The sequence below is a fragment of the Centropristis striata genome, chromosome 5, assembly GCF_030273125.1.
Source record: "Centropristis striata isolate RG_2023a ecotype Rhode Island chromosome 5, C.striata_1.0, whole genome shotgun sequence".
NCBI lineage: Eukaryota > Metazoa > Chordata > Actinopteri > Perciformes > Serranidae > Centropristis > Centropristis striata.
Window position 1 is genome coordinate 33,868,951 of NC_081521.1, and position 27,172 is coordinate 33,896,122.

Consider the following 27,172-nt stretch of genomic DNA (forward strand, 5'->3'; position numbering starts at 1 on the left):
TCTTTGTCAATTAATTTATTAATTTATTTATTCATTGGTCCAGGGTAAGTATTTCTCCTGATAACATTACATTAGTACCTTTCTAAAAAAAGAGTTTCCAAAATGTTTTTCCAGAAAAAGCAAGTGCCAATATCACATCAGAGTGCTAAACAGTAAGGCCAAACAAAGGCAAGTTAAGGTAAAATTAAAGCAAGACAAACGATTTTGAACAAATCAGAGAGAAGACAGGTGGAAAAAAAGAGCAAAAGCATTAAAAAGCTATAAAAATACAATAAAAAGATGGTAAGAATAAAATTAAGCAGTACAGTCAGGATGTCGGTTATCATTTGTCACATTGTAATGGCAGGTTTAGTGCACAGCCTCTAAATTCCAGATAGAGGAACACAACTTGTAAGTTGTTTTTTTGTTCACAAGTCGTTTCCCAGTCTTTCAACTTCGTCAAGGAAGAAGTCCATATCTCTGTGGGAAAGCAGCGGAGAGAAAACAATCATGCGGAAAAAGTTGACCTTATTTCCCAAAGGCTGGTATCCAACCATCATAGTGCCTTGTTTCATCATGCGCTCCTTAATGACTGGAGCTACCTGTGATCACAAACACAAACACACACATGCAGTTAACTGATTCAGAAGTGATGCACAGAGTTAGTAGTAGGAAGGAAGCAGTTAAAAAGGTCTCAAAAAGTTCCTCGACTGTTAATGTAATACATAAACTTACTTTTGCCAGTCTCTCCTGGTAATCTGCACTTCCTTCCTTCCCTCTCAAACTGGGTGGTATGAACCAGAAGCACACATTCACAAACTCTGGCTGTCCGTGGAGACAAACACACACAGGTGGTGAAAATGTTGCAGGGAGGAAACAACTTAGTATGCTTGATATGTCGACTTACCTCGCGCAAAAGATGAAACCCTTCTCTTTTCTTCATCTGCTCCACCAGATACCTGCAGGACATATTTTACATTTGGTTGGCCTGGATTTAATTTTTTTTGAAGATGGTTTTAATGATAAAGTTCCTGCTGTGTAAGAAAAGGATTTAATGGTAAGTAGCAGTGGTAGAATGTAACTAAGATATGATACATTTAAAGACATTTAGACATTTTATAATTAAACCTTTAATCTTAAAATGAGCCCTACCGTGACCAAATAAAACCCTGCTTGAATAAACGCATCAATAATAATCATTCAATAACACATTTGGAATATATATAAAACAACCTGAGTGGGTACATTCTCCAAAATGAGTTCTTTTACCTTTGATACTTTAAGTACATTTTGATGCTGATACTTTTGTGCTTTTACTTAAGTAAGTTTTGAATGCAGGACTTTTACTTGTAATGGAGTCATTGCAGTAAATAGGAGTAATGTGGAGTTAGTACTTTTAGTAGTTTTACTAAAGTAAGGGATCTTAATGCTTATTTCCAGGAAAATCAACATCTAAATAGCTAACTCACTTATAAAGTGTTTTTTTTGTTATCAAATGTTTTTATTAAGTAAGTCACACAAGGTTATAGAAAACCATCTCTGTCAATCACTTATAAAGTGTTCAATCATTTATGCAAAAACTGAAGCAGATATAAAGCAGTGTTTTTAAATCATGTCTCGAAAAGATTAGAGTTTTTAATTCACTACTTGACCCCTCCTCTGGCAGGCTCGTGTTGTGCAGCAGCTGCATGCCTACCTTACATGGATAAAAGCTTTGTCCACACGCTCGGCTAAGCCAGTGGAGCCAACAGCTTTCCACATCAGCCACAACTTCAGACAGTCGACCTTGCGGCTGCACTGTACTGACTTATCCCCGACATCCAGATTCACATCATAGAATTTGTCTTGCTGGAAGAGGTATGTGGCACTGGCACAGTGGCACTTCTTCAACAAGTTCTGAGACAAACAGAAATGATTGATTGTCAAAGATAAAAAAAAAAGAAAAGAACCATGTTAAGTATATCAGAACTGGCTGTAGCCTCAAACCGTGGTATCCCGTAGCAGCAGGGCAGAACACTGCAGGCCAGCCACCAGCATCTTGTGTGGATTCCAGGCTACTGAATTCACTCTTTTTAAACACACAGACATTTAAAACACAGACCATAAGCTTTGCATTATAGCTATCTTCTATAAGACAATTTCTGTAAAACTGTATGGGCAAAATGTTACTCATAATGAAAAAAACATTTTTTAATAAATACCTGGCAACCCCTTTCATTAGATGTCTGTGTTGCTCTGAAAAGAGCACGCTCCCTCCCCAGCAAGCCTGAAACACATGACAAAACAGGCAAAACTCTGCATGTTCTGAAATCTGAACAAATAGCAAAAGCTTAAAGATACAACAAGAGATACCAAATGCTAGTGATGGGATGATGATACCTCAAGGAGTGTATTGACACACTATACAAACTGAGTCAACACTGTATTGACACTGTGTTGGTCACTCAATAGTGCCCCCTGCAGTAGTTATAAAATCATTGGAGGTAAACAAAACGAAAATGAAATGGAAGAGCTAACATGCTGCAAACCCAACATCAGCCTGTGAAATATTTAATCGCCAGTCCTTTACTTAAAATATGATCTCATCATTGTATAATTTCATTTGCTGAGTTCAATTTGTTTGCTGAGTTAAGTTGTTCATGAGAAGAGTTAAAAATTTGCTTAAAACCTTGTTTGTGTAAATGCTAAACTGAGTTGGTATGTAAAATATAGCGAATTAGTCTGTAATAAAATTCAGAGTTAAATTATTTCAGACTGGGCAAAACTTCTTGGAATGATCCATGAAGTCAGTGGAACAAAGTGAGGCCAAGCAGAAATCCAACAGCAACAGCAAAAATCCATCCAACAAACCCACAACATGTCGATACAGTTTGTTCCCTTAGAAACACACTTTGGCGCAGCACTTCGTAGCGACACACCACCTGTATCGGTCACATGTTTTTTTTTTAAAGCAACACACGCACCAATACGGGGTTTCACTCTTGTGTGGTCGGCACAGTGCTGACGCACCAGTGTTGTTCGTCCCATCACTACCAAATGCCCACAAAAAGACATAAAACAACTAAAAGACGCGCATTGAATACAAGAAGACACAAATAATCACAGACATTTAAAACAAAAAAGATACAACGGCCAAAAAAAGACACAAAATGACTATTAAGAGACAAAACCAATAAAAAAAAAGACATAAAATGTATACAAAGACACAAAAAAATAACTAAAAAAGATACAAAACAACTACAAAAAGAAACAAAAGACGAAAGAAAGACACAAAATACCCACCAGGAGACAAAAAACATAAAAAAAAAAGACACAAATTACTTTCCAAGAGACACAAAACAACTAAAAAAAAGACACAAAATGCCTACAAAGAGATACAAACAACTTAAAAAAGAGACAGAATGACTGCAAATATACAGAACTACGAAAAAAGACATAAAATGTATACAAAGAGACACAAAGACAAAAAACAACAATATATATATACTAAATGCCTACGAAGAGACACAAAACAACAACAAAAAAGACACAGAATGCCTACAAGGGGACAAAATCAAAATGATTACAAAAAGAAACAAAATGACCAAATAGACAGAACTGAGCATTAGGAGACGCAACACCACAGAGTCTGTGTAGGAGAGGTGGTGGGTGGGACAGGAGGACGTGGACAGGAGGACTCACGTCTACATGCATCCAGATCTTGTGTTTCTCACAGACGTCAGCAATGCGGTCCAGCGGGTCAAACGCACCCTGCACTGTGGTCCCTGATGTGCAGCTTACAAGGAACGGCACTGTACCCTGGTAGAAACACACTGAAGGTGAACACAACTTTCTTGCATCAACATGTGACATATCTGAATGCGAGTTAAATGTAAGTGAAATTACCTGAGATTTTGCCAGCTCTATCTTTTCATCAAGGTCCTCTGGAATCATTCGGCCTCTAAACCGCACAAGAGAGCAAGTTATCAAGTTATCAATCTGAACCCAGAGATTCATTATGAATAGGTCTGTAACTAACAATTATCGTCATTATAGACTTTTGAATAATTGTCTTGGCTATAAAATGTTTAAAAAGTTATAATAATGGAATATTACTGTCACATTTTTCCTGGGTTATATCTTCATATTGCTCATTTTATTCGACCAACAGTCCAAAAGATGTTAAATTTACAACCATATAAAATAGATTAAAGCTGTAAATTCTCACATTTGCTGAGATGGAACCAGTTTTGGGCACTTTTTAACCTTTAACTTAAGCAATTAAATGATTATGAAAATTGATGGGCTCATTTATTATAAATGGTTTCAGCTCTTGTTATTAAAAATACATTACCCATCATCCACTTTCACCAAGATGACATTGTCTGTCCCGATGCCTAGATAGGCAGCCCCTTTCTTCACTGAGTAATGGCTCTAGGAAAAAAATATTATTTTTATGTAGAGACAACACATAAACTGCAGGTGATGCTCTGATCAGACATGCAGCGTTAAACAGCCACTCCTGACCTCTGGAGATGTGAAGACGGTTAGTCTGGGGAGACCCCACAGCCCCTGGCTCTTGACCTCTGGGAAGAGACGGTAGCGAGCGAGGTTCATGGCGAACATGTTGGAGGTAGAACCCCCTGGACAGAAAAGACCATCACCTTCTGTCCAGCCAACCAGCTGCCGCAGCGCTTTCAGGACCTCAGTCTCCATCAGCACGAACACCGGGGCGACCTCATAGGTGAAGCTGCAATTGACACACAAAATGACTTTTACTTTTACTGCTTTCAGTACATTTCCTGTTGTCGTCACTTTCACTTAACCCTTCTGTTATGTTCATTTCTCAGGAACAGCAATGATGTTTTATTATGCAACAGTGTCAGAAACTAAACAATGCCAATAAACATTGTTTATATGTCATTAAAACTCAATTCCTAACCATTTAATCGATATTTAGTGCACAGATCATGTTTCAATGAGGATAATGCACTCATTTTTCATTTAAAAAAAATGCACGTTTAAACTTTTTTTTATGTATATTTGAAAGACCTACATATAAAATACAATGGTTTTACATGCCTTAAATGTAAAATAAATGTTTTCTTTTTATGAAAAAATACTTTTAATTATTTATTTTTTAGATTTTGAAACTTTGAAATGGGTCAATTTGACCCGCAACATAACAGGAGGGTTAAGTAAGAGTTAGAATGCATGACATATAACAGAATGTGTGTTTATGACCAGTCATTCATTCATTCTGCCTGGTTTTCCATGTTACTAACTGTCTTGTTTCAGACCCAGCCACACCCACCTACCCTCAGTTAACTGCTTCCCTGCCACTTTCACCTGACCTGCTCCTCCTCCTCACTCACCTGCTTCCCATATCCCTGATTACCACAGCAGTATATATAATTCTCCACTTCCACTCATCTTTGTCCAGACCTAACCTGCCTGATTTTCTTTTCCTGACCCTTGTCCCTGTTAAACAAACTGTCCTCGATCTGTTTCTTTAGGTTAAAGATTTCTGGACCTGTTCTTAAAGGTATAATATTTAACTTTTCCACATTAAACTAGACCAATTTTATTTATTTAGCTGAGCTGTGTACTTACATTGTCTGAAAGGTTTCAAAACCATTTTTAAACCTAGAGGAATCCCAAATTTAAACAGGGTAATGGCCCATTTCATTTAGTCGCCTGTCAATGGCGCCATATACCCCTTTGTGCATGTGTCAGAATCATGTTTGTCTGCAAGATGTCATGAATTTACTTTGTTCCTAGTTTATCCACATTTTTATGATTATGAATTCTTAAACTGGAGGAATGATTTAAGTCACTGGAAGTCTGGATCATAAGTTATCAAAGAATAAGCAAACATTATCCTCAGCTCAGCCTACGTCCACATAGTCGGAAAAACACTAACTTTTAAATGTGAAACTGCTTTTTTCAGTGTGGTTTTACAAGTTTAAATCACTGTGCCTGTTTGTTTTGGAGAGGAGGATAAGTTCTCATTCATCTCCTGGTAAAGACCTCCTGACTGAAGGAATCTTAACCACAGACACTGACTTTAATGTTGGTTTAACTTCCATGATCCCACACTACTGTACAGTGTCACCAAACTCAATCTTTTGTTATTGTTTTGATCGAGAGACCCCTAGCAGAAAAACATGTTCTTGCTACATGTTTAACTTGCTGTCTTCAGTTGTGCTTGTGGGCTTATGTTCTTTGCCAGCCAGCATCACAGGTTATCAGTACTTTTCTTTTTCCACCACTGCCTAATCAATCACATTTATTGCCACATTTATTACATTATTGACATCATAGTTAATCATCTATTCCCTGCATAATGATGTGCTTATACTTTGTATTTTGTTGATTCTTACAGGTTAGTGTTGAGAGCCTCAGTGAGGAATCGTCCAGCCAGGGCATGATAGTCCACCCCTGCAAACTGCTGATTAAAAAACCGTGGGTGACCTGAAAGAGACAGGAAAAGAGTAAGTCTTCAGTATTTAAATGTCTCTGTGGTTTCTGGCAGTCTTACTTGTCTTAACGCTGTACTTGGCCACATCTTTTACTCTCTGTAGGAGCCTTTGTTGTGGCTCCCCCGCTGCCCTCAGCTCCAAATCCAGCAGCAGAGCCAGCTCTTCCGGCTCTTTCCACTCACAAACCTGCAACAAGAACACACATTCTGAGTTATGCACAGAGTATGTACTATAATCTCACACTATAGTGATATCATGCTTCTTGAGACCTTGTGCTTGACGTCTGTGCCCTTGCAGAGCACCTCCTCCATAATAATTCCCAGGGCTTCATTCAAGAAGAGTTTGCCCTCCGTGTGGTCAATAAGAGGCTCAGTCAGATCCCGGAGATTAGCCCGTTCCTGCCCATCTGCTGCTGTTGGAACAGTTTAATGCATAAACAAACACTTCCAAAAGTTAAGAGATGTAAATAAGAACAGCACACAGTACTTACATGAGTGCATGTGTGCCATATCCACACTTTTAGAAAGTTAGTGATTCACTCCCCCTTTACTTGGCTGCGCTGACAAGACTGATCGCAGAAAATGGCTGCACAGCAGCTGCAGGCTGAGTAACACGAGGAGTGGGAGGGAGCCAACCTTTGTCCCAAGTAATTGAGTTCTGTCTTCTGAGATTAGGGGAAACAATGGGAGACAAAATGAGACTAGTCACTTCTGGCTAATGAGTTTCTGCTACAAAAAGAATTAATTTATTATTAAGTTATAATGCATTTCTTGCAAACTTTATTTTTTTTTTAGTTTTACAGAAAATAAAACTTTTAGAGGCAGCCACTGTAATCTAAATTTGTTAATCCAGTGTAGTTGGAACAAAGTCACTGCTTGTCTGCCCTCCTTTGCATGACGATAAGAATCGCTGTCTCAACAGACAAACCAATATATAAACTACAGTTATTCTTTTTCTGAATTCTAAAACGCACACAGTGATTCTTGCAGCACTATCTCAGAAACATTTAACGCTTATCCTTATGAAGTATCCCAAACCGAATGCACATTCTCTGCTTTACACTCAGTGTGTTTTTTTATATCACACTCAAGAATCAGAGCTTAAGCAATATAAATAGGTCACAGGTAAATATTTGATTCTGACAACAATGGAGGCCCATATCTACAGCACTCTAGTTGTTTGATGTGTGTTAGTGTTAGAACATTCAAAAAAAAAAAAAAATCTTTCCCCCTTATTTGGATTGACAGTGTATTATGTTACTTTACTATGTTACGTTAGTTTACACATTTGGATACCTGTATGACATGTATGGTGAAACTTTATGGCAGACTGCTTTGCCCTGCACAGAAAAAGTGAAGCCTACGAGTGTTCTTCATTTATACGATGTGCAAGGGTAGGTGCTTTGTGTTCAAATTATGGTTTGTGTGCACTGTAAACACACAAAAACACAATTTTTAAAAAGAGTTTGAAGATTTTTGCAAGAAGTGTTTGCTTTTGCAAGATACGCATGATGTTTTGCTGGTTTGGTGTAAGACTTTGTGGTGCTTGTGGAGCTGAAACAAAAATAGTTTCAAATAATTTCAAAAATTGTGCCAAAGCAATCAATCCTAAAATATTTAGGAAAAACATTAAACAAAACATAAAGAAAATTATTTTAATGCCCTCGTGTATTTACATAAAACTAAAATGAGCACTGCTCAGAATACAAATCAATAAAACAGACAATTTGAACAGAACATTAAAAAAAGAACTCTTTCAAGGACATTTCATAAAACAAGTCATTCTTTTTTTATAGTATTGTGATTAAAGCTGTCATAAAAAGTTGATCATAGGCCTTGGACCTTATCCAGATAATGAATAAGGTCCACAATATCCCTTTAACAGGAGAAAAAGTTGAAAAAAAAACAACAACTAAGGAAGATCAAGAAAACAAGGATCCATCATCCAGGATGGCGATACATGCACTAAATGTTGAGGATAGACCAACAAAGTAAAATTACACTATGGACAATCAGTATGACGAAATGATAGATAGGTTGTAAATGTATAAAAAGAACAAAAGGCCTCAATGGTCCTAAATGGCGCCATGGACTAATTTCAAGTACTAAAGTCTACATGATAAGACTAATAAAAGTGTTTCGGTCTCTGTAAGTCCCGGACAGTGAAGGCCTCACTTAGTCCAGCAGAGAGTCAATGCTTTCAGGAGGCAGCGCCCAGTCCTCCTGACTGAGCAGCGAGTGCAGGTGAGCAGCAGTGGCTTTCTCCTTCTGGCAGCTCCTCCAGTAGCGCAGCATGGCAAACACACGCTCCACGTGGAGCGAATGGTCCTCCTCGATCTGTTCCAGCTTCACGGACGGGATGTCAAGAGCCAGTCTGCCAATCTCCCTCCACGATCTGCCAATGGTACGAGCCACGGTCATCAGCTGCTTCTCCTTAACTAAGCAAGAGCCTGTGCAATGGGACAGAGACAGATAAAGTGTGTGACTGCCTTTACGATACTGGAAAGGGAATAGCTTTGAATGTCCTGTGACCCACCTTTGGCGCAGATCTGTTTGGATGGAATGACCTCTTGTAGATGATGAGCTGTCTTTTTCTTTCTCTTTCTTGAGCTTTTGTTTTTTCCTTGTAAAAAGAAAAAGCTTTTAAAGGAGAACTATGCAGCATTTTTAACTTAATAGAACAGTTTAAAAATCATTGTGATTGTAAAGTGACCTATGGGGACGGGCAAAACACCGAGAGCTACAGGAAACGGAGGAATTCAAAACAGATCTGCCAATTCTGCTCATGAAATTCTAAGTACCACTTAGTTTTCTGCTTAATTACTATGGTAGTATATGTAAATGTGTTTAATCCATTTCCATTGTCGGTCACTGGCTGGCTATTGTGCTAGCTCAAAAAGCTAGCATGTTTGTTTTCAGTAGCAGCTAGATTACTATCGACCAACTCTTGCATTGGGTTGTTGCTATCTTTGTGGCAAACTTACCAGACAACTTAGGTTATGTGTTCGTTCACTATATGTCTGTTATATGGGACACATTTAGAAATGCATTTCACTTTGGGCCTTACAGTGCTACATGACAACCTATGTTAATAACTCAGACCCTCGATGTTACTCTGCTGGCTCCGGTGACAACAAATGCACATGGCCAGCGGTAGAAAGGGGGAGAGGTGCTGCAATTTAGTTTATTTACGGGGAGCTCCAAACTACCAAGTAGGCCTTTGAATTTAACATGAAAATCAAACCGTTTTTTTCTTCATAATGATATTACAGAAAACACTGAACATACTTTGTCCTACCTGGAGACAGTGTGTTGACCTGCAGATTGACCGAGCGAAGCATTGGGAAGGTTTCCCTTAGGTCCTGGTGTTTTAGCAGTTCCAGTAGACCCCGTGCTGCTTCAGGACCTCTCTGGATTATGTGATCCAACAGGTCCGTCACCTTCTCACAAGGAACACGGCAAGCTTTCACCTGCTGGTAGCCCTGAGCAGACAGCAGACAGAGAGCGTCTGCATGCTGCAGGACAAAGTCAGCATCTGCGCTGAGAATTTCTATCAGCTTGACCTTGTGGCTTCTGAGTAGCTGGATTTCTGCTGCTGGCTCCTCAGCCATGACCGAGTGTCACTTAAATAAGAAAAAAAGTGATGATAAACTCTTTTAATGTGAACACAGAACAAATCTGAAATTATTAAAAAACCAAGGACTGCACACATTGTGGCAATCCAACAAAACTCACTCATCTTTATCCCTCAACTCAGTTATTTTACATTTAGATTCTCACTATGAAGGCATCGTGCACTTTCACCATCACCACTCAAATGTATGTTTTCTTTAAAAGACTGCCAAAGATGCACCGTTTATCGTACAAAGAAACTATAAAAACAGGCATTATCGTTGAAATGTGAACTTTTGGTCAGTCCTTGAATGGATCATAGGTTACTAAAGTTTCCTTTAGAAAAAATAACCAAAACAAAGTGTAAAATTGTGATATTTCTGTCAAAATCACTATGGTCTCATTTAAAACTTTGTCAAAAGCTGTTTGGAATAACCAGATCGTATTAAAAACATTGAATTGCTTATTAAACTGCTGAGAAGAACACTCACGTTACAAATATTCACTGAAAATATGTTTACACAGAGCAGAGAGGAAAGGGCAGTAAAATTGCAAATGTGCCAATTGTTCAATAGCATGTGGAGAGCCAATTGTTTTGCCAATATTCTTGACACTTAGAAAAGTGTTGCATTTATAAATTTCATTTTATTACATTTTATCACATTTCAACTTGGTTTTAATTTTTATTTTTTATGATTTATGTCATTATAACAGTGTTTTTTCTGCACAAAACTTATATATTCCAGTGAAGTATTCCAGAGCAAAAAAACTCCCTGAAACAGCTTGATGTTCAGAGGGTTAAGAAATGAAACTGACAGATATTATTGGTAGGTGATGAAAGTATATCTCGATTGCATTTACAAATATTTAGTTTTTGCTGATATGTCAAATTCCCAAGCTTAATAGTATCAGCATACTGTTTTAGCATCATGGGCTACAGTGGCCTGCATATGAATAGAGGTTATGATAATGCGTAAAAGACAGCTGATAGGTTTCAATCCTTGAAACATTTTACATTTTTATAACACATAAATGTGTGAGAAATGACCCAGCAGACTCTTAAAGTCAGTTCGTTGTGCTGCATAATTCTAACAGGACTGTTTCCTTCACCACTGAAACATATTCCTGAGAGACTTTTGTATGTGGAGATAAAATAATAATATACTAACTCACATATGTTTGAGGTAACACTTCCAAGGCCACTGTAGCAAATACCCTCCAGTGATTTGTTATTTTAGCATCCTGGAAGTGTTTTCTGGACTTGCATAAACACACATGTGAAATTTAAAATAAAGTTTGGCTTAAAAGTGAGCTTTTCGTATACTAGGCTGTATTGTTTAGCACATTACTACAGTATATAAAATATATAGTATATATAATATACTATATATTTTAGGAAAAACAGAACCCCCATGTGCCCACAGATTAAATATAGTATAAAATATCTGTTGGATGGTATAATAGCTTGGACACTCCACAGTGCTGATGGAGAATAATGCAGAGTGGCTCCATTCTACAGACCTCTGCACCTGGAAAATTGGGATTTTGTAAAAGTGTGTGTGTGTGTGTGTGTTTATTTATGCATGTGTACAATTCGAGAGTGAGCCAGCGCAGCAGCTTATCCGCTCCACGCCTTAACAGATAAATTAGATTTACATGTAGAGTAACCGACAGAGAAAATCGCTCTTACTGACAGTCTTCAGCACCTAAGGCCAGAGCTGGGGCTACGTTTGTGTGGAAAACTACTAATTTAAAGAAAATCAACAAGAGCTAGAACAGGCACACTATATATATATATATATACTTTTTTCTTTTTTTTTAGAACTATGTTGTATAATTTTACAACAATATTTTAATTTTTGAAACTAAATTAGGCTACAATAGTCTTCATTAAATTTAATCTTTTTTACATTTTGTAAAATGTGTTATTTTTAAAGACCATAAATAAACACACCAACAAAAGAATAGTGCATAAGAAAACAGTCACTTCTAATTACACCTTCGAAAAGGAGTAGGAAGAAGTGTGAAATTATCTAATCCCACCTCTCTCCATTAATCTGTAGCTAATAAATCAGCATAGGCTTCGTTATTTAATCATACATCATGAATACATGAATAAATACATGAATAAATTAAATGTATTGAAATAATGAAAAAATATATAAACATACAAGTATACATCTATTACCAAATATGTACTGCAAAATATAATTTAATTTATCAACCATTTATTATATATTATAACTTTATTTTATATTTTGTCTTCTATAAACATGTACTGCTCCCATAATTATTTGTGTTATTATAGTAAATTAAGTACATATTCTCCAGAACCCATTTACTTCAAGTAAATGAAAAACCAATAACCATCATAACCACTTAGTGCATTTTAAAGCCCTTCTGCAGCCTTGTACATTTCTATTTATGTATCAGCAGTGTCATGCTGAATATCTCTGTCTGGACTTTCTTTTATTTATTATGGTCCATGTTGTGCACTTGTCAGAGAGAATAGGAGCCCCTCTATCGAAGTGGTTTACTGGTGGACGCCCTTGAAACTGTAAAATGTTTTTATTATGATAAATAAAGAGAAGGATGTCTGGACTTCCTGCTTTCTGTCTTCCAGCTTTCACTGTGCAGTATACTCTCTCTTTCTCTCTCTTACAAAAAGGCTTTATGTAACAAACAAAACGTCTTCCTATAAGACTCTTACCATGTGTTTTAACAGCTGGAGTATGAAAAAGAATCCTCTGTTTACATGGCTCGTATCATATATATGAGACTTGTTTCCTCCCGCTGATTTTTTTTTCTTCTTTGTCTGAATTGTTACATCAGCATTTAATCTGTGTGTGCTTCCATCCAGTGGAAGGAGACTAAACTGCAGTGATGTGCCACGGCTGTGAGGATTTGGTGACACCTGGTGGAAATGATTACATGTTGCACTTCGATCTTGTTAAGTAAAAACAGTTATAACATTAATTATAACGCAATGTTTCAAAAGGAATTTATTGATTAAAACATTAACAGTAGCACAGAGACAGTCTGAGAGGAAAGAGAGCAGATAAAGAAATAAAAAAGTAAGAGATTGAAGAATTTATAGGTCACATTTAGAGAAGATGAGACTTTATATGTGTAAACATATACATTTAAAAAAATATATATATATAATATATATTTTATGCAAATTCAGGCGTCACAGCATCTTAAGATAAAGATGGAGGAGTTACAAATAATGTTCAAGCAAATTTGCATATTAAAAAACAAGAATATGTACAGAGACTATACTTTAGAGTATATAGAATTAATTTGTGCCAAGATTTGTGGAAAAGATGTCCAGGAGTGCAACTCCAGCAGCCCCGATGTGTAAACTATGTATAATACAGTATAATATATAGGTACAGTCATGTGTAGTATATGCAATCTTTATACTGTAATAATGCAATATTATGAAGTATATCTATCTATATATTCATCTATCTAGGCTATCTAAAAATATAAAAGGAGAAGAAAAAAACAAAGATAATAACAGTACATTTTAGTGCTGTTTCGCTAAAAAGAACTCAAATTGTTGATCCAGGAGAAAAAAACACTCCCTGTTGTTGTTGTTAGTCATTTAAATTGTTAAACCGTAAGCTAAATGGCTTCTCTTCTTCTGAGCGCTCTTCCTCGTAACAAGAAGCACAAACATTCATGTCGACTCCGAGAATTGTGTTGTTGTTCATGCCGTGGAAGCGGAATGCTGTAAACATGGGAATAAATATTTGATTGTTCTGTTTGAGCGGAAAAGATCCACTGAATGAATGCCAAACAGCAGGTGTGTGTGTGTGTGTGTTTGTTGTGAATGATGTATGACATACAGTAAATCTAAGTTTAGTGTATCATTTCCTCACAAGGCCTCTGACTGTTACCGGACAACAATTATCAGCTGCCACCGGTCACAAGTCTGCTTAGCCTGTTTACTCAGCTTCAGCTCTGGGAAATGACAAATCAATATCTTATTCCTGGACAGATATTTGCTTTGTGTGAGAGGAAAAGCCTCTCGAGCCCATTTCATCCACACACAGTATACACTCTGAGTCACTGTGTGTATTAGCTGTCTGAATAAATCCAGTTTTCTCTGCCTACAGTGGGTGGAAAGAGAAGAGAGAACCATCATTTATTCTTATTGTTTATTCTTACCACCCATGTGAAACTGCTGTATAAGAGGAGGAATGCTCAATTCATCTACCTTTATGTACTTCTAACGACTTTATTATGCTATAAATTAGCATTGTGTTCAAACTTGATCTTGAGAAGATGCATTGTGAAGACTTACACAAAGCTGAAATGCTAAGAAAATATACACATGTTGACACTCTTGTGAGCTTTCAGCTGCAAACGCTGTATAATGTGCATATGAAATGTGCACTTAGTCATTTTGTCTTAAATCACTGCGACACAAGTGGAGCATATTATGGAATATGAAAATGAACTTACTCTGCTGCTGATCGAGCACGATCCCACTCATACCCTTGTGCTTTTCAGGCCCCATCGCGCTCTCTGTCAAGTGGTAAACTCCATTTGTATGTGCATGCTAGTGGTGGATGGTATAATAGCTTGGACACTCCACAGTGCTGATGGAGAATAATGCAGTTTCCTTATGAGTGGCTCTGACTCCATTCTACAGACCTCTGCACCTGGAAAATTGGGATTTTGTACAAGAGAGAGTGTGTGTGTGTGCGTGTGTGTTTATTTATGCATGTATACAATTTGAGAGTGAGCCAGCGCAGCAGCTTATCCGCTCCATGCCTTAACAGATAAATTAGATTTACATGTAAAGTAACAGACAGTGGAAATCGCTCTTACTGACAGTCTTTAGCACTCTGAAACCCAAGGGACAAAATGGAGATGGGTCTACATTTGTATGGATCAAACAATTCTTTGTACACACTTTAGTAATACACGAGAAAGGGCATTTTTATGTGTCTACAAAGAAACGAACATAAACTGAACTCCTTGAGAAGAAAGCAAAGGCAGCAAAATCCTTGATAAGAGACTTTTCTCCTTTTAATAAGCATCCACTTCACAAATAGCTTCAGATGCAACTCCTTTGTAATATACTTCCTTGAAGCTGAGACTTGAGCCCACGAGTGCAATGATTCTGCATGAAAGCTCCTCTCTTAGAATTGTCATGATTTTATGAGATGAAACAGGTTTCACCTTTTTGTATAAATAGACTCTGCTCTCTAGAACAAAGGTTCCCAACCTTTTTTTGGTCTGAGGTACTCACACAGTCCTGTCAGATGGACTTATCATCTTCAGCCATTCCTAACATATGCTCCAAATGCACAGCACTATTCATTATATAAAAGTGGATATTGTTAACTGTTAATATTTAGATTGCTGTGGCCAGTAATGGTACTACTACTGCTACTACTATTTGGTTTGAAGCTGAATGTTTCAACCATTTAGTTATCACTTTTTTAAGCTAATTATTTCATCCATTTATTCATATTAGTAAAAAAAAATATTGGTGCATAAGAACAAATAAAGTACTAAAAATATAAATAGAGATTAAGGCAAGTACTGCCAGTCAAAACCAGCAGCATTAATAGAAAATACAAATAAAAAAGTCAACATACAAAGAATATTAAAATAAAGGCCTATCAAAAAATATAATCATTATAATTATATTATTACAATATGTACGAATGTGCAAACTTTCCAGGAGTTCGCAGTATTAATATTTGTATTGTGGTGTGAGACAAAGTAGCTAAACTGTAGAATTATGACTTCCGCCATAGGATATGAAAAATACTTTGAAAAGGATTTGTTTTACTATCAGAGCCATATGATTATTAAATTAAAGTTAAACCGGAAGAGGCTGGATCAGCCAGCCGATGTCTGAAGTACACTTGCTTTATAGGCCCCAAAGATCATCAATGAGGGTAAGACCAACTCTTTATTTCTAGCGCTGTCTGCTGTTACCCTCCAACATTGCAGCTCCAGTTGAACTGTGCATGTGATATGAAACCATTTGACCACATAACTCTTTTTCTTAATGAAAGAGCCATTAGAGTTAGTGGATAATGTCATGCATGAAAGTTAAACTTTTTGCTCTCATGCGTTAAAAAACTTTCATAGGAATGAATGGGACCCCACCTCCAATGCTGTATTCAGTTTTTTTTACATTTAGCTAGCAGTTCCAACTATTTATCCATACTTTTAGCCCGTTATTTCAACTATTACTTTCAACTATTATGTGAACTGCTTGGTCATTTCCTTTAGCTACCTGTTTAAACTACTGGGCTCGCTTGTTACTTATTTTTTATTCACTAATAACTGCAATATGTAGTGTTCAGGTAAACAGCTGACTTAATCTGTGCAAATAGTCCTTCAATCCAATCATAGTTTCTATATTTTAAGCAAGCTGAGCAGCTTCCTGCAGTAAAAGTACCCCTGTACTATAGAGTCTGTATTTGCTGTAGCTGACTGCAGTTCAGCTGGATGTGGGCTGCACATAGGGGCCTCGGAGAGGTGACCCCTCACTCTCAGGGTGAAAGGAGCAGTAAGGGGACAGCCATGCATTTGAGTGACTCTGACATGTCTGTTTGTTTAACATGCATTATATATGAAAGACCAGAGTGAAAGGAGAAAAGAGCATGGGAGCGAGGCAGCAGAACAGAGAGCAGGAGGTCGAGAGAGACGCCACCGAAGAGATAGACACTGGGAAGACAGAGAGAGAGACGGCAAAGAGAAGCTGCTGTTTACAGTAGAGTGGACACATATTGTAGGTGGAAAGCTTCAGTTTCCTGCAAAAAGAGGCTAAATTTAGTATGATGAAGGAAGAATGAGAGGAGAGTACAGAAAGGTACAAAGGTAGAAAAAGAGACTTCAGTCAGGCTCAACTCAGAGTACCTCAGTAATGCCATCTGGGATGATATTATCCTCACTTTTAGAGGCAGGAGGGTTGTAATATATGGTATAAAAAGCAGGATGACCATCCATTATCATTCAGCATGTCATGTACTTTCTCTCAGATTAAATATATCACAAGCTGTTGTTCATTATGGGAAGGAGATAGTTTGCGGAGACTTTAGGTTGACCCTGCAATGTAACTGACGGGTCCATTACCGCTGATAGAAGTGTAAATAATTTAAGTGTGTGTGCTCCTCAGCACATCTACTTTAGAGAGGGAGCTGAAAAATGGCAAACACAAAGGCATTTTCCTTCCTTTAAGTCTAATGAATGGAAAAGACAGTGAGTCTGACTGACAGACACATTCTCAGCCTGCATTAAAGCCACAGAGGAGCTGCTGGAAAATGGATGAGTGCAGGAAAAAGGGAGACAGTGTCTGTGTGTGTTCGTGTGTGTGTGTGTGTGTGTGTGTGTGTGTGTGTGTGGGGTAAGCAGGAGACTGTGGGATCATCACACTTAAAGTCAGTGGACTTAGGAGAGGAAGGTGCCGGCTGCTGTCAGCATGTAGCTGCTGTAGTTCAGTGAAGTCACCAGTCAGTTTTGGGACGAGACCATTCAGTTCTCTGGACCAGGGGAAATCTGCACCATCACATCAATTGCAGAGGAGCAAAGTGAACGAAAGAGAGGCGAGAGCGAAGTGATGTGTGTGTCTAATGCAGTGTGGGTCGACCTCTAGAGGGAGCTCTTATCATTCTAAAGTGTTGTTTGAAAGCTCTCAGCCTGCTCCCTCACTCAGCTCCTCATTTAAGCATACCTTTTGGATTATTTTAGCATTAAAGCTCAGACCTGTCTTACCTCAACACCATCTCTGTTTTTAGACATTAGACAACGCATCTAAATACGTCATAAGAGGGCAAGCCAGGTTTCCAGAGCTCCCCGAAAGAAACCCAGCTGCAAAATGGACCCACACTGTGCCGACTTTGTGGTTCGGACTGTCCTTAGCTCCTCTGTCTCTGAACTGAATTGACTCTGGACCTTCTGAGGTCTAAATCTGAAAGTGTAATGTTTGCTGAAGACGTCACACCTTACCGTTTGATCAAAGCGAAGGCCATGGTTACCCGCAATGACAGCAACTGAAAATCAGCTAACATCTAATGCAACAGGGTCCTTGTGGATTTGCAGCTACATGAACACTAATGACAACACTGGCCTGGATTAAACTTCCAGGGAAATGCTGCTCAGAATGTGTTTCCATCAGGGTTAATGTAGTATACAAGAATGGAAATGAGCAGTGACAAAGTTATCTGATTATAAATAAACTAAACTAAAATGAATACCCAAACTAAACTGAAACAATATTGCCTGGTTAAAACAAACTAACAAAAACACATTTGAATTTGAATTTTAGGCATTCCAGGAAATCCTAAAATTAAAACATTAAATCAAACCAAACATTAAAATGATGGTCATTCCTTTTCCAAATATGCACATGTATGTAGCTACATACATACAAACTAAATATAAAAACAACTTAAACTAAATTTTGTGAAAAAACTAAACTAAACAAAAACTCAAAATTAGAATAACCTTATTCACCACTGCTGTTCTGTTTCTAATGAGATATTTTAACAAAAAAAAGGAAAACTGCTATTCAACTCAATTGGGACATCATCATTTTTGCAGATAAAACAGATTACAGTTCATCCCTATATAATCCAGTCTTTCTCTTCTGTGGTTCACTGCTCATTGCATCACAAACATGATCCTGTGAATGTGTATTGCATAACGTGAATGTCTGTTATACATGCTTAATGAGCCTACAGTAAAGGCGTTTTCATCTGTGAGAAGGAACATCCAAGTTGTGCCCACTATGTTTAAATTATTTTTATTATTTAACATGTTTTTATTGCATAGTTTAAGCTACAGCGTGGAGGACATGTAAAACACTAAAATTACAAAGAATGAGAGTTTGGTTGGTTGCAGTATTTTGCAGTCTTTGAGGTGTCTATAGATCGGTAGGGAGAGGTTTGCAGATGCACTTGCTACTGATCTGTCTCTGCAGTTACTGTATTGCACACAGTCATCAAATTTTGAGAATGCACTGCTATTCAAAGCTCAATAGTACTGGATTTATAACAAAATACTAAATGTTGGAGGTTGTTTTTTGCCTGAACCTAGATTCAGTGTGTGTGTGTTAGTGTGTGTGTGTGTGTGTGTGTGTGTGCCTGTGTGTTGTGTGTGCCTGTGTGTGCCTGTGTGTGTGTGTGTGTGTGTGTGTGTGTGTGTGTGTGTGTGTGTGTGTGTGTGTGTGTGTGTGTGTGTGGTGTGTGTGGTGTGTGTGGTGTGTGTGGTGTGTGTGGTGTGTGTGTGTGTATTTACCTGCATGCTATTTAGCTTCCTTATGATTAATGATACAAGGTCGGTTACAGAGAACTAAAACAGATTACATTCATTTTTTAACTGGAAACTGCACACAGACACATAAAACACTCATCCACATAAAATACTTATTTGCATTGCTCATATTTTTGGTCAACAGAAGTATTCATTTTATTTGTAGATTTCATGTACTTTATGTAAACTTTTGCAGGCAGAAAAGGAAACACAGAGAACAGAGAGGGATTGTTATTGAACCAACTACTTGCATAGCCTTCAGCTATATTTCCTCTTGTTCCATCAGGTGAGTATAACAATAGTTTCCAAGGCTTAAATTGTCCTTAGTGTTCATCATCAACTGAAAGACTCCCGTGAACTTCATCGATCTGATCAATACAGGAAAAACAGTGCTGTTTGTGACAAAACCAAATCCCATGCTGTTAGTTTCTTTGCCGTCATAAAAATTATACGACCGAGCAAATTGTCTTTCATTCTTTCCAGTCAGCAACCACCATTACCTGCAGACTCATTTCTGTTGCACTTTCTACATCCTAACAACCCCATTAGTGCTGGAAAACAATGAATTCTGATGGGTTTAAAGAAGTCCACTGGATATATGCTGGGTGTGATTCTTCCTCACGCTTTGCAACAATCCTGCTCGAGTTAATTAAAGCAAGAGAAGACAGGGGAGACGACTTTGAGTGATTTACGTATGTGTGAGTGTGTGAGTGTGTAAGTGTTTGTGCGTACATCCAAAGCTTCGAGGTGGTGTCTCTGTCTCTGTGATTTAAAGTGTTTGTGACAGCCGTCACTCTCTCCTGCTGTGTTTTCACTGCATATTGGTGTGAATATGTGCCTGGGTGTATGTGTGAGTATATTAATTGGAGGTGGTCCAGATATGGAAGTGATTCACATATGAGTGTTGCATCACACCATACATCTCCAGCCAGAGAAAGCCTCCTTATTAAATCAACCAAGCCTTGAAAAAAAGATGAATTGAAGTTGGACAAACAAGATATATAACACATTATTTGTAATCAGATTTGCTGGAGTAAATTATATATCATCGTCTCCATATTTACTTTGAATGCTCTCACTTATAGCAATATCGATTGTTGATGGTGGATGCTGATGCAGATATCTTTAGATGAAGGTGCTGATTGCTGGTATTTTGTGACAAAATCCAATATCTGTAAATTTGAGCGTTTTATAAGTGTTTCTCAGAATGGCTAAAAACCAATGAAGTTGCTTTAGTTGCGTTATCTTCTTTGATCCAGAACCTCACCTTGCGTTGCTGGAACTTATTCAGTGATAAGGAACATAGACTGTATAAAACATGGATGTCGTTTCTGTGAGTACAGCCATATGTTTCTGAAGAGCTTTTGTGAAGCTCCAGCCCAGTCGCCAGCAAATAATGTTGGAATTTTACTTCTGCAAACCACAGATATGTTGCAGGAGCCAAGGTGGACGACATCAACCAACCCATGACTTTAACCCTCTGGAGTCCATCTATTTATTGAAAATACACATGTTTTATTTACAGTAATAATTTTATTTATATATGATATGTAGATGAGCTGAGAAAGCCAGTTGAAAGTGCAATCATAGGAGCTTTCACAGTGTGCCATTTATGTTTCTAGACCATTTTTAAAAATGTGAATTTTCTTTCTACAGTGGAAACTATTACTATTTTAATTTACATGCAAACAGACTGTTTTGTAGTTTTATTATTTATTATTTCTGCTGTTTTTGTGTGTATAAATGGTAAAAAAAAAAAAAAATCCATAGAAACCTGTGTCTTTTGCTTGTATGTTATGATCCTGGCAGCTTTATACTTTGTTAATTAAAATAAAAGGAAAAATCTGCCTGATAGCCAAGTTTGTGTAGAGAAAAAGGAGCCATGCATGTGATGTAAGGACAGACTGAAAGATGCTAAACAGAGACAGAAATGAATGCATAGGAAGTTGACAAATTTGAACCAAAATCTCCTGGACTTCAGAGGTTTAAACCTGGAGATTGATGTTTTGTATGGAAGTATTATTTTTGTGTCCTGTTATTGGAAGTTATGTCTTGAAGTAGGGTTTTTACATTCTTATTCTTTTCTCTTTTTTTACCTAACCATAAACGAGTGTGGAGTTTGCATGTTCTCCCTGTGTCAGCATGGGTTCTCTGGGTGTTGTGGTCGTCACATGTTTGCAGTGGTTCAGAAACAATCACATTCAACATATTTGTAGTAAAAAGAAAATGCTGTGATATCTGCAGAAATGTAAAATGGCAACATTTATTCTGGCAGCCTTACTCCCGGTTAATCCAAAAATGGAGCAAAGAGGTGAAACTGTGGTGTTCCAAATGAAACCTGGTTGCTGAAATCACCTGCATGCAAAGTGGCCAAGTCCTTAATTATGCATAACGTTTAGCCTTGATTAAATTTTAATAAAAAAATAAAATTCACCCCAAACAGTTATCATGAAGGGAGAATCAGCTATAGAGACCAAAAACACTTTTCTACTAGACTATAAACATTCTTATTTCTACTGTATATTTTGGCATTTTAATATGGGAGCCTATTAGCCTGGCTAACAACAGACCAAATCTCATTGGAGATTAGGTCTGGACACCTGCCGTTTATTTTTCCGTAGAGGAGGTGTGGTTTAAGATCCTCCAGAGCCGTTTATTGGGCGCTTAGAATGTCTATCAAAGCGTCTGTAGGTAGCTCTTAGCCAATCAGATCAGTTATACCAGATGACGTAGGAGAGCAACAGAAATGGATGCTTGTTGTGTGTGTGTCTGTGAGAGAGTGTTGTTTGCTGCTTTGCTTCTCCAGTCCTCGCTTTCTGCAAGATTATTTATTTTCACGCTTTATTCCCCCTCATGTCATTCTGCCACACACATCCACTGATTTTATGGGCAACAAACAAGCTGCTGCGGGTCTCTCGGCAGCTCCGCTGTCCCCCGATTCGGAGCGAGATCACCGCCGGTGCGGCGCTAATAGCCCCGCTACCGGTGATCTCGCTACCAGCCGGGGGACAGCGGAGCCGCCGAGAGACCTTTCGCCTTTCAACTCTCGCTCTAAACTATTTAAACACCGTCTACAGCTAAAGAGAGTTTCACGTCTGCAGCAGCCATGTTGGATCCGGAAAGCTTCCAAGTGCCGAGTAGTACGCGTCAACGTCTCACCGTCCCTCCCCGCTCTGTGATTGGATCCCTAAAACAGGGCTAAGAAACTCCCGTAGTTGCCAGACTGCCTGGAGGTTCGAAATTAAATTCGAGCGTGCAAGGCAGTCTGGGTATACCCAGGCTAGGAGCCTATGGGGATTGACTCACTTTTGGAGCCAGCCTCATGTGGTCAGTCAAGGAACTGCAGTTTTTGGCACTTCAGTGGAGCTGATTTTTCAGCTCCAGGGATTGCTGCTTGGTAAACAAACCCTACTATCTATATATGTTAAACCAATTCACGAAAAAGGAAATAAAATGTGGGGAAACTGTAGTCATAGTGAACATCTGTCTGTTTCTTTTCTCCAAGCTTAGGGTTGGAAATCAGTCCAAGGTGGTTCCCTGCCTTCTCCTCAGTGCATGCCTAGATATGTTTCAGAAAATCATCAGTAAAGACAATGACTCAGTAACTTAGAAAATGCATAAATGAAGAAAATGTGCATATCCCCAGAGGTCCTGATTAGTCATTTTGAAAAAGTGAATAAAAAAAGGGAAATTTCAGTTACATTTTGTTTTCCTCTGCACAAACACACGGTGAAAAGGTGTATCCCTGCTATCCCAATACATCTCTATACTATAACCAGACAATCACTTAGTGTCTGGCTGTGGCCTGAAACCCACAGATTGCACTATTCCTCTCTTGGCCACTGGAATGGAGTATTATGCAACGAGTGGCCTACCTCAGGTCATTAAGATGCCCTCACTCAGCAGAACTGGCACATCTGCGTGTGCTGATCAGCCTGGCCCTGTGGTTGGTGGAGGGATGATAACTGCACGCTAATTAAAAAGCCATTCATTGGAGTGAAAGGCCAATTAAAGGCCTAATATTTGATAAGGCTCTCAGTTCACTCAGCAGCAAGCCCACCTGGGAAGTATTTATTAAATGTTAATGGGGACTGTAATTAATATCCAGGGTGGATTAATGTGCAACTGAATATCATTCATATTCACAGAGAGGGGGAGGGAGAGAGAGGGAACAAGTACAAATGAGAGACAGATATGTAACTCAGCATATTGCTGGTAGGCTGAAGTGAACACAAGAGGCTGTTAAACAGGTTTGTCATCAATCCAGAGCGTTACTGCCATGGAGCATGACGATTCCTTTTTCACATGCAGGCTGCAAAAAAATCGTTGCAGAAATATTCATATTCCTTGTCGCAGTTCACATCTTCTAAATATAGCAGCCAGTTAGATCTCGATAATTGGGTGCTTGTGTCTCTGTATATTGATATTCACACTGATGGGCCACGTGAATAGAGTGCATTAGTGTTTGTGTATTTCTAAATGAGCTTTGTTTGTGACTGTAGCTGTTTCTGAACTCATTCTACATTGAAGTATTTACTGAATACTGAGCGGGCAGAAACTAGATTGCAATAGGCACCATGTAACACCTATAGATATAACATAATGTAATGACTTACACTTCACTTTCACATTTGAGTATAAGAGACCCTTTGAAACTGAGTTTTAATGTTGTTGTTCAGCTTTTCCACATGCTAAAATCCTGTTTTTAATCATATAAAAATGAAACACAGCTTTTCCGATTAAGGCCACTGCTCTTCTCCTTTCATCTTGTTTCTAGTCAGAAAATATTCTTTACCAGGTTTTACTGATGCTGAAACAAAAGGGCCACATCACCTCCACATACAATTTCAATTAAATCACTGGTTATTTTGTATTATGGCATGACTACACTTGTAAATTGATGATGTGATGATGGGGTCATATCACCAAATAAAGCAAATTTCATACACAAAGTATTTCTAAATATAAAATAATATAATTTATACCCAAATATACATGATAAATACATAAAAGGGACAAAAAATGTAGAAATATAGTAGATTTATAACATTTTTAAATGACCTTGGGAAAGGCAATGTCAAACAGAAAACGTTTAAGCCTTAATTTATAAGTAAAACAATAAATTAAGACTTAAAATCTAATTTAAGTCCTGATTGACATTGCACATCCTACAAAATAGGGAAAAAAGTCCATTCCATTAGTAAGTATGAGAAAGTAGCCTGTGTTTGTCACTCTTCTGTATACAGTGAGTCTATTTGTGTGACTGTGTCAGTGTGTTCTGTTGGAGTCACTGTCCTTGCTCTCCCTCCCTCAGAAGCTGGCCTCTATTTATAAGTTGTACTTTTTTGAAAAAAACAAACAAACAGTACCCTCCCAGTCACTGAGCAGCAAAAAAGCTTGGGAGAGTCTCTCACTGTGTTCTCCAGCCTCCCAACAACAGAGGACAGGCCGGGTTGAACTGTGGATAACGTACCTGGCAACATGATTTCCCCCTAGAAACGGCCTCTCGCTCCCCTCTTTCCTTTTACAAATAGCTTTGTTTGTTGCTGCTGCTGTGAGCCGAGTTATTGTCTGACCGTGGTGATGGTTTTCTTTCATTTTCCTCTCATTGTGATGAGCTGTTTTGGTTTTACTTTTGACCTTGTTTACATCCCTTCCACAAGCCATTAGGAACTGTGTAGTGTGTCTTCATTACAGATGGCTGCTCTATTAGCCAAGACTAATAGACATGGTCACAGAGGAAGGACATGTCAATAGCACTAAATATGCTAAAGCTAACGATCCATTGGATTGGTGACAGGATTAAGGTTACGGCTAAAGGTTGAGGGTAGAGTCACAATCAACCATTGGTGAATAGGGATAGAAATTGATAGTGTTTAGTTAACTGTCAAGAGGCCGGTGATGAAAAGGTGTTAACCAATGATGCAGTGACCACACAAACACACCAAACAAATGATACGATCTCATTTGGCTGCTCATTTATTTTTGATCTGTGTGTGACTTTGAGATGGCTCACATGAGTTTGCTTGTGTGTGTGTGTGTGTGTGCATCTCATGACAGATGATGTTGGCAGGATACACTGTCTGGGGTGAGAACTGACATTAATACTATGAATAATACAAATGTTTCAACCTGTGTTATTTAAATGCTTTGCACAAGTGTCTTTTAGTACAACCGAACACTCAACAAGACATTTTTAAATAATGTTCAAACTTCAACTTCAACAAAAGGGTCAAAGTTCTGAGATGAAAACACAACAAACAAATTCCCTTCACTTCTAACCTGATGACAGCTCAAGGTGTTAGCGACCTGTCAATCAAAGGTAGCCACGTCCCAAACCATACCCTGCTTTGTCATCTACTTTTTTCTAAATCCGAACATTATTTACATAATTAACACCATAACTTCTCAACTGAGAAATAGTCCAATTTTGTGTTGAGATAGACAGGACCGAAGTTCTTTTGCAACCTCCGTTGTCGGCTGTTGGACTTTTGAAAGAATGCAGGCTTACATCACTTCCGGGTTCAACTGCCTGATTGTTAGTTGCAGAAAGTCTGACTTTATTTCATTTAACTTAATTACGAGTCAATTCGCTGATTAATTGCATTTTATCTGTCAGTCCCTTAAATGTTTTTCTGCTTACTGTAAGTCTGCAAAAAACATACTCAGCTGCCCCAAACCAGCATTACATGCTTCCATGTGTAGTCTGAGGAGCCCATAGTTTATAGTGATCGCTTCAATAATAAATGTGTGTGTGTGTGTGTGTGAGACGGACTGCACACTGTGCAAACAGCAGAGTGAAGTGTGTGTGTGTGTGTGTGTGTGGCTTTATTGGTCAATAAAAAACTCAGGCCTGAGCTTGAATGTAAATTTATTGTTTCAGTGGTCAGTTAGTTGTATGTGCATGAGTGTGTGTAGCAGTAATAAGGCCACAATGCCCAGTAAATCAGTCAGGCACAGCAGACAAAGTACTGTTAAAACTTCTCTGTAGAGCAGCTGCAGAGGGAGGATGGATGGGTGGGTGTGGGGTGGGTGGGGTTGGACTATTAAAAGATATAAAGTAAGAAAAAGGGGGGAGGGCAAACGAGAGGAAATCAGCAGGAAACGGCTGCTGAACGGCGCTCAGATCAATACTAATAACCGCACACAGAGAATGACTTCCTCTCATCGCTAATAACTCAAACACAAGAGGAGAGAGATGGAAGCACACATCGAGAAGAGAGAGGTGATAACATGGAGGCTGTTAGAGGAGAGGTGGAGGAAGGCAAAAAATGAGTGTGAACTTCAAATCTGTCTGTTTTGCAGTCTCTGTTGGTCTTTTGCTTGCTCGTTCTCTTCCTTCCTGTTTATTAAGAAGGCAGGGCGAACAGACGGCCATGTTTGAGGCACCACTTTATCACTGTGGAAACCCGGTGCCACCCATCTCCTCCTCTGCAAGCCCTCGCTGAGCTCACACAGCTACAGTCATATTCGGAAGATTAGAGGAGTGTGTGTGTCTGTGTGTCTGTGTGTCTGTGTGTGTGTGTGTGTGTGTGTGTGTGTGTGTGTGTCTGTGTCTGTGTGTGTGGAGTGCCATACAAATTGTGGTGAATTAGATTTTTCTAAAAGCATCTCTCAATAAGAGGCTGCTGAATGCGTTTGCCCTAATGGCCTGCCATTTTATATTTCTTTAATGAAGTTACAGAAGAGGGGAAAATGGTCAACCCCGCCGTGCTCCTCTACACACACACGCTCCATTTTCTTTCTAAGCTGGGGTGCAGACATTAACCTCAGCTAATTCTGTGTGCCGGAGAGAAACTGAAGCTGCATAATGCTTACCTCCTCACACTCCAG

The 27,172-nt window shown here is 38.4% G+C and overlaps 2 protein-coding genes and 1 long non-coding RNA gene across 5 annotated transcripts in view; 1 reads left to right on the forward strand and 2 right to left on the reverse strand.

Annotated features, from left to right (window-relative positions):
• On the reverse strand, positions 1-7,361 carry csad (cysteine sulfinic acid decarboxylase). The gene is made up of 14 exons (XM_059333699.1): positions 6,931-7,361; positions 6,710-6,852; positions 6,500-6,626; positions 6,342-6,432; positions 4,486-4,708; positions 4,313-4,392; positions 3,865-3,919; positions 3,661-3,777; positions 2,181-2,245; positions 1,966-2,047; positions 1,676-1,875; positions 887-938; positions 715-804; positions 1-581 (listed from the first exon to the last, which is right to left on the reverse strand). Exons 1-14 carry the CDS (start codon positions 6,947-6,949, stop codon positions 408-410), a joined length of 1,518 nt encoding a protein of 505 aa, XP_059189682.1. The 5' UTR covers positions 6,950-7,361; the 3' UTR covers positions 1-407.
• Positions 5,394-27,172, forward strand: part of LOC131971993 (uncharacterized) — a 24,371-nt gene continuing 2,592 nt past the window's right edge. The window contains exons 1-4 of one of the 3 annotated variants that reach the window (XR_009394424.1): positions 5,394-5,503; positions 6,344-6,452; positions 6,543-6,662; positions 20,766-21,022. This is a non-coding gene — a long non-coding RNA (uncharacterized LOC131971993). Of the gene's footprint in view, positions 5,504-6,343; positions 6,453-6,542; positions 6,663-20,765; positions 21,023-27,172 lie in introns of those variants that run through there. The other 2 variants (XR_009394423.1, XR_009394422.1) reach the window with 2 other exon arrangements.
• On the reverse strand, positions 7,691-12,844 carry zgc:174906 (uncharacterized protein LOC571548 homolog). Its single transcript, XM_059333700.1, has 4 exons — positions 12,762-12,844; positions 9,738-10,062; positions 8,976-9,062; positions 7,691-8,889 (listed from the first exon to the last, which is right to left on the reverse strand). Exons 2-4 carry the CDS (start codon positions 10,048-10,050, stop codon positions 8,615-8,617), a joined length of 675 nt encoding a protein of 224 aa, XP_059189683.1. The 5' UTR covers positions 10,051-10,062; positions 12,762-12,844; the 3' UTR covers positions 7,691-8,614.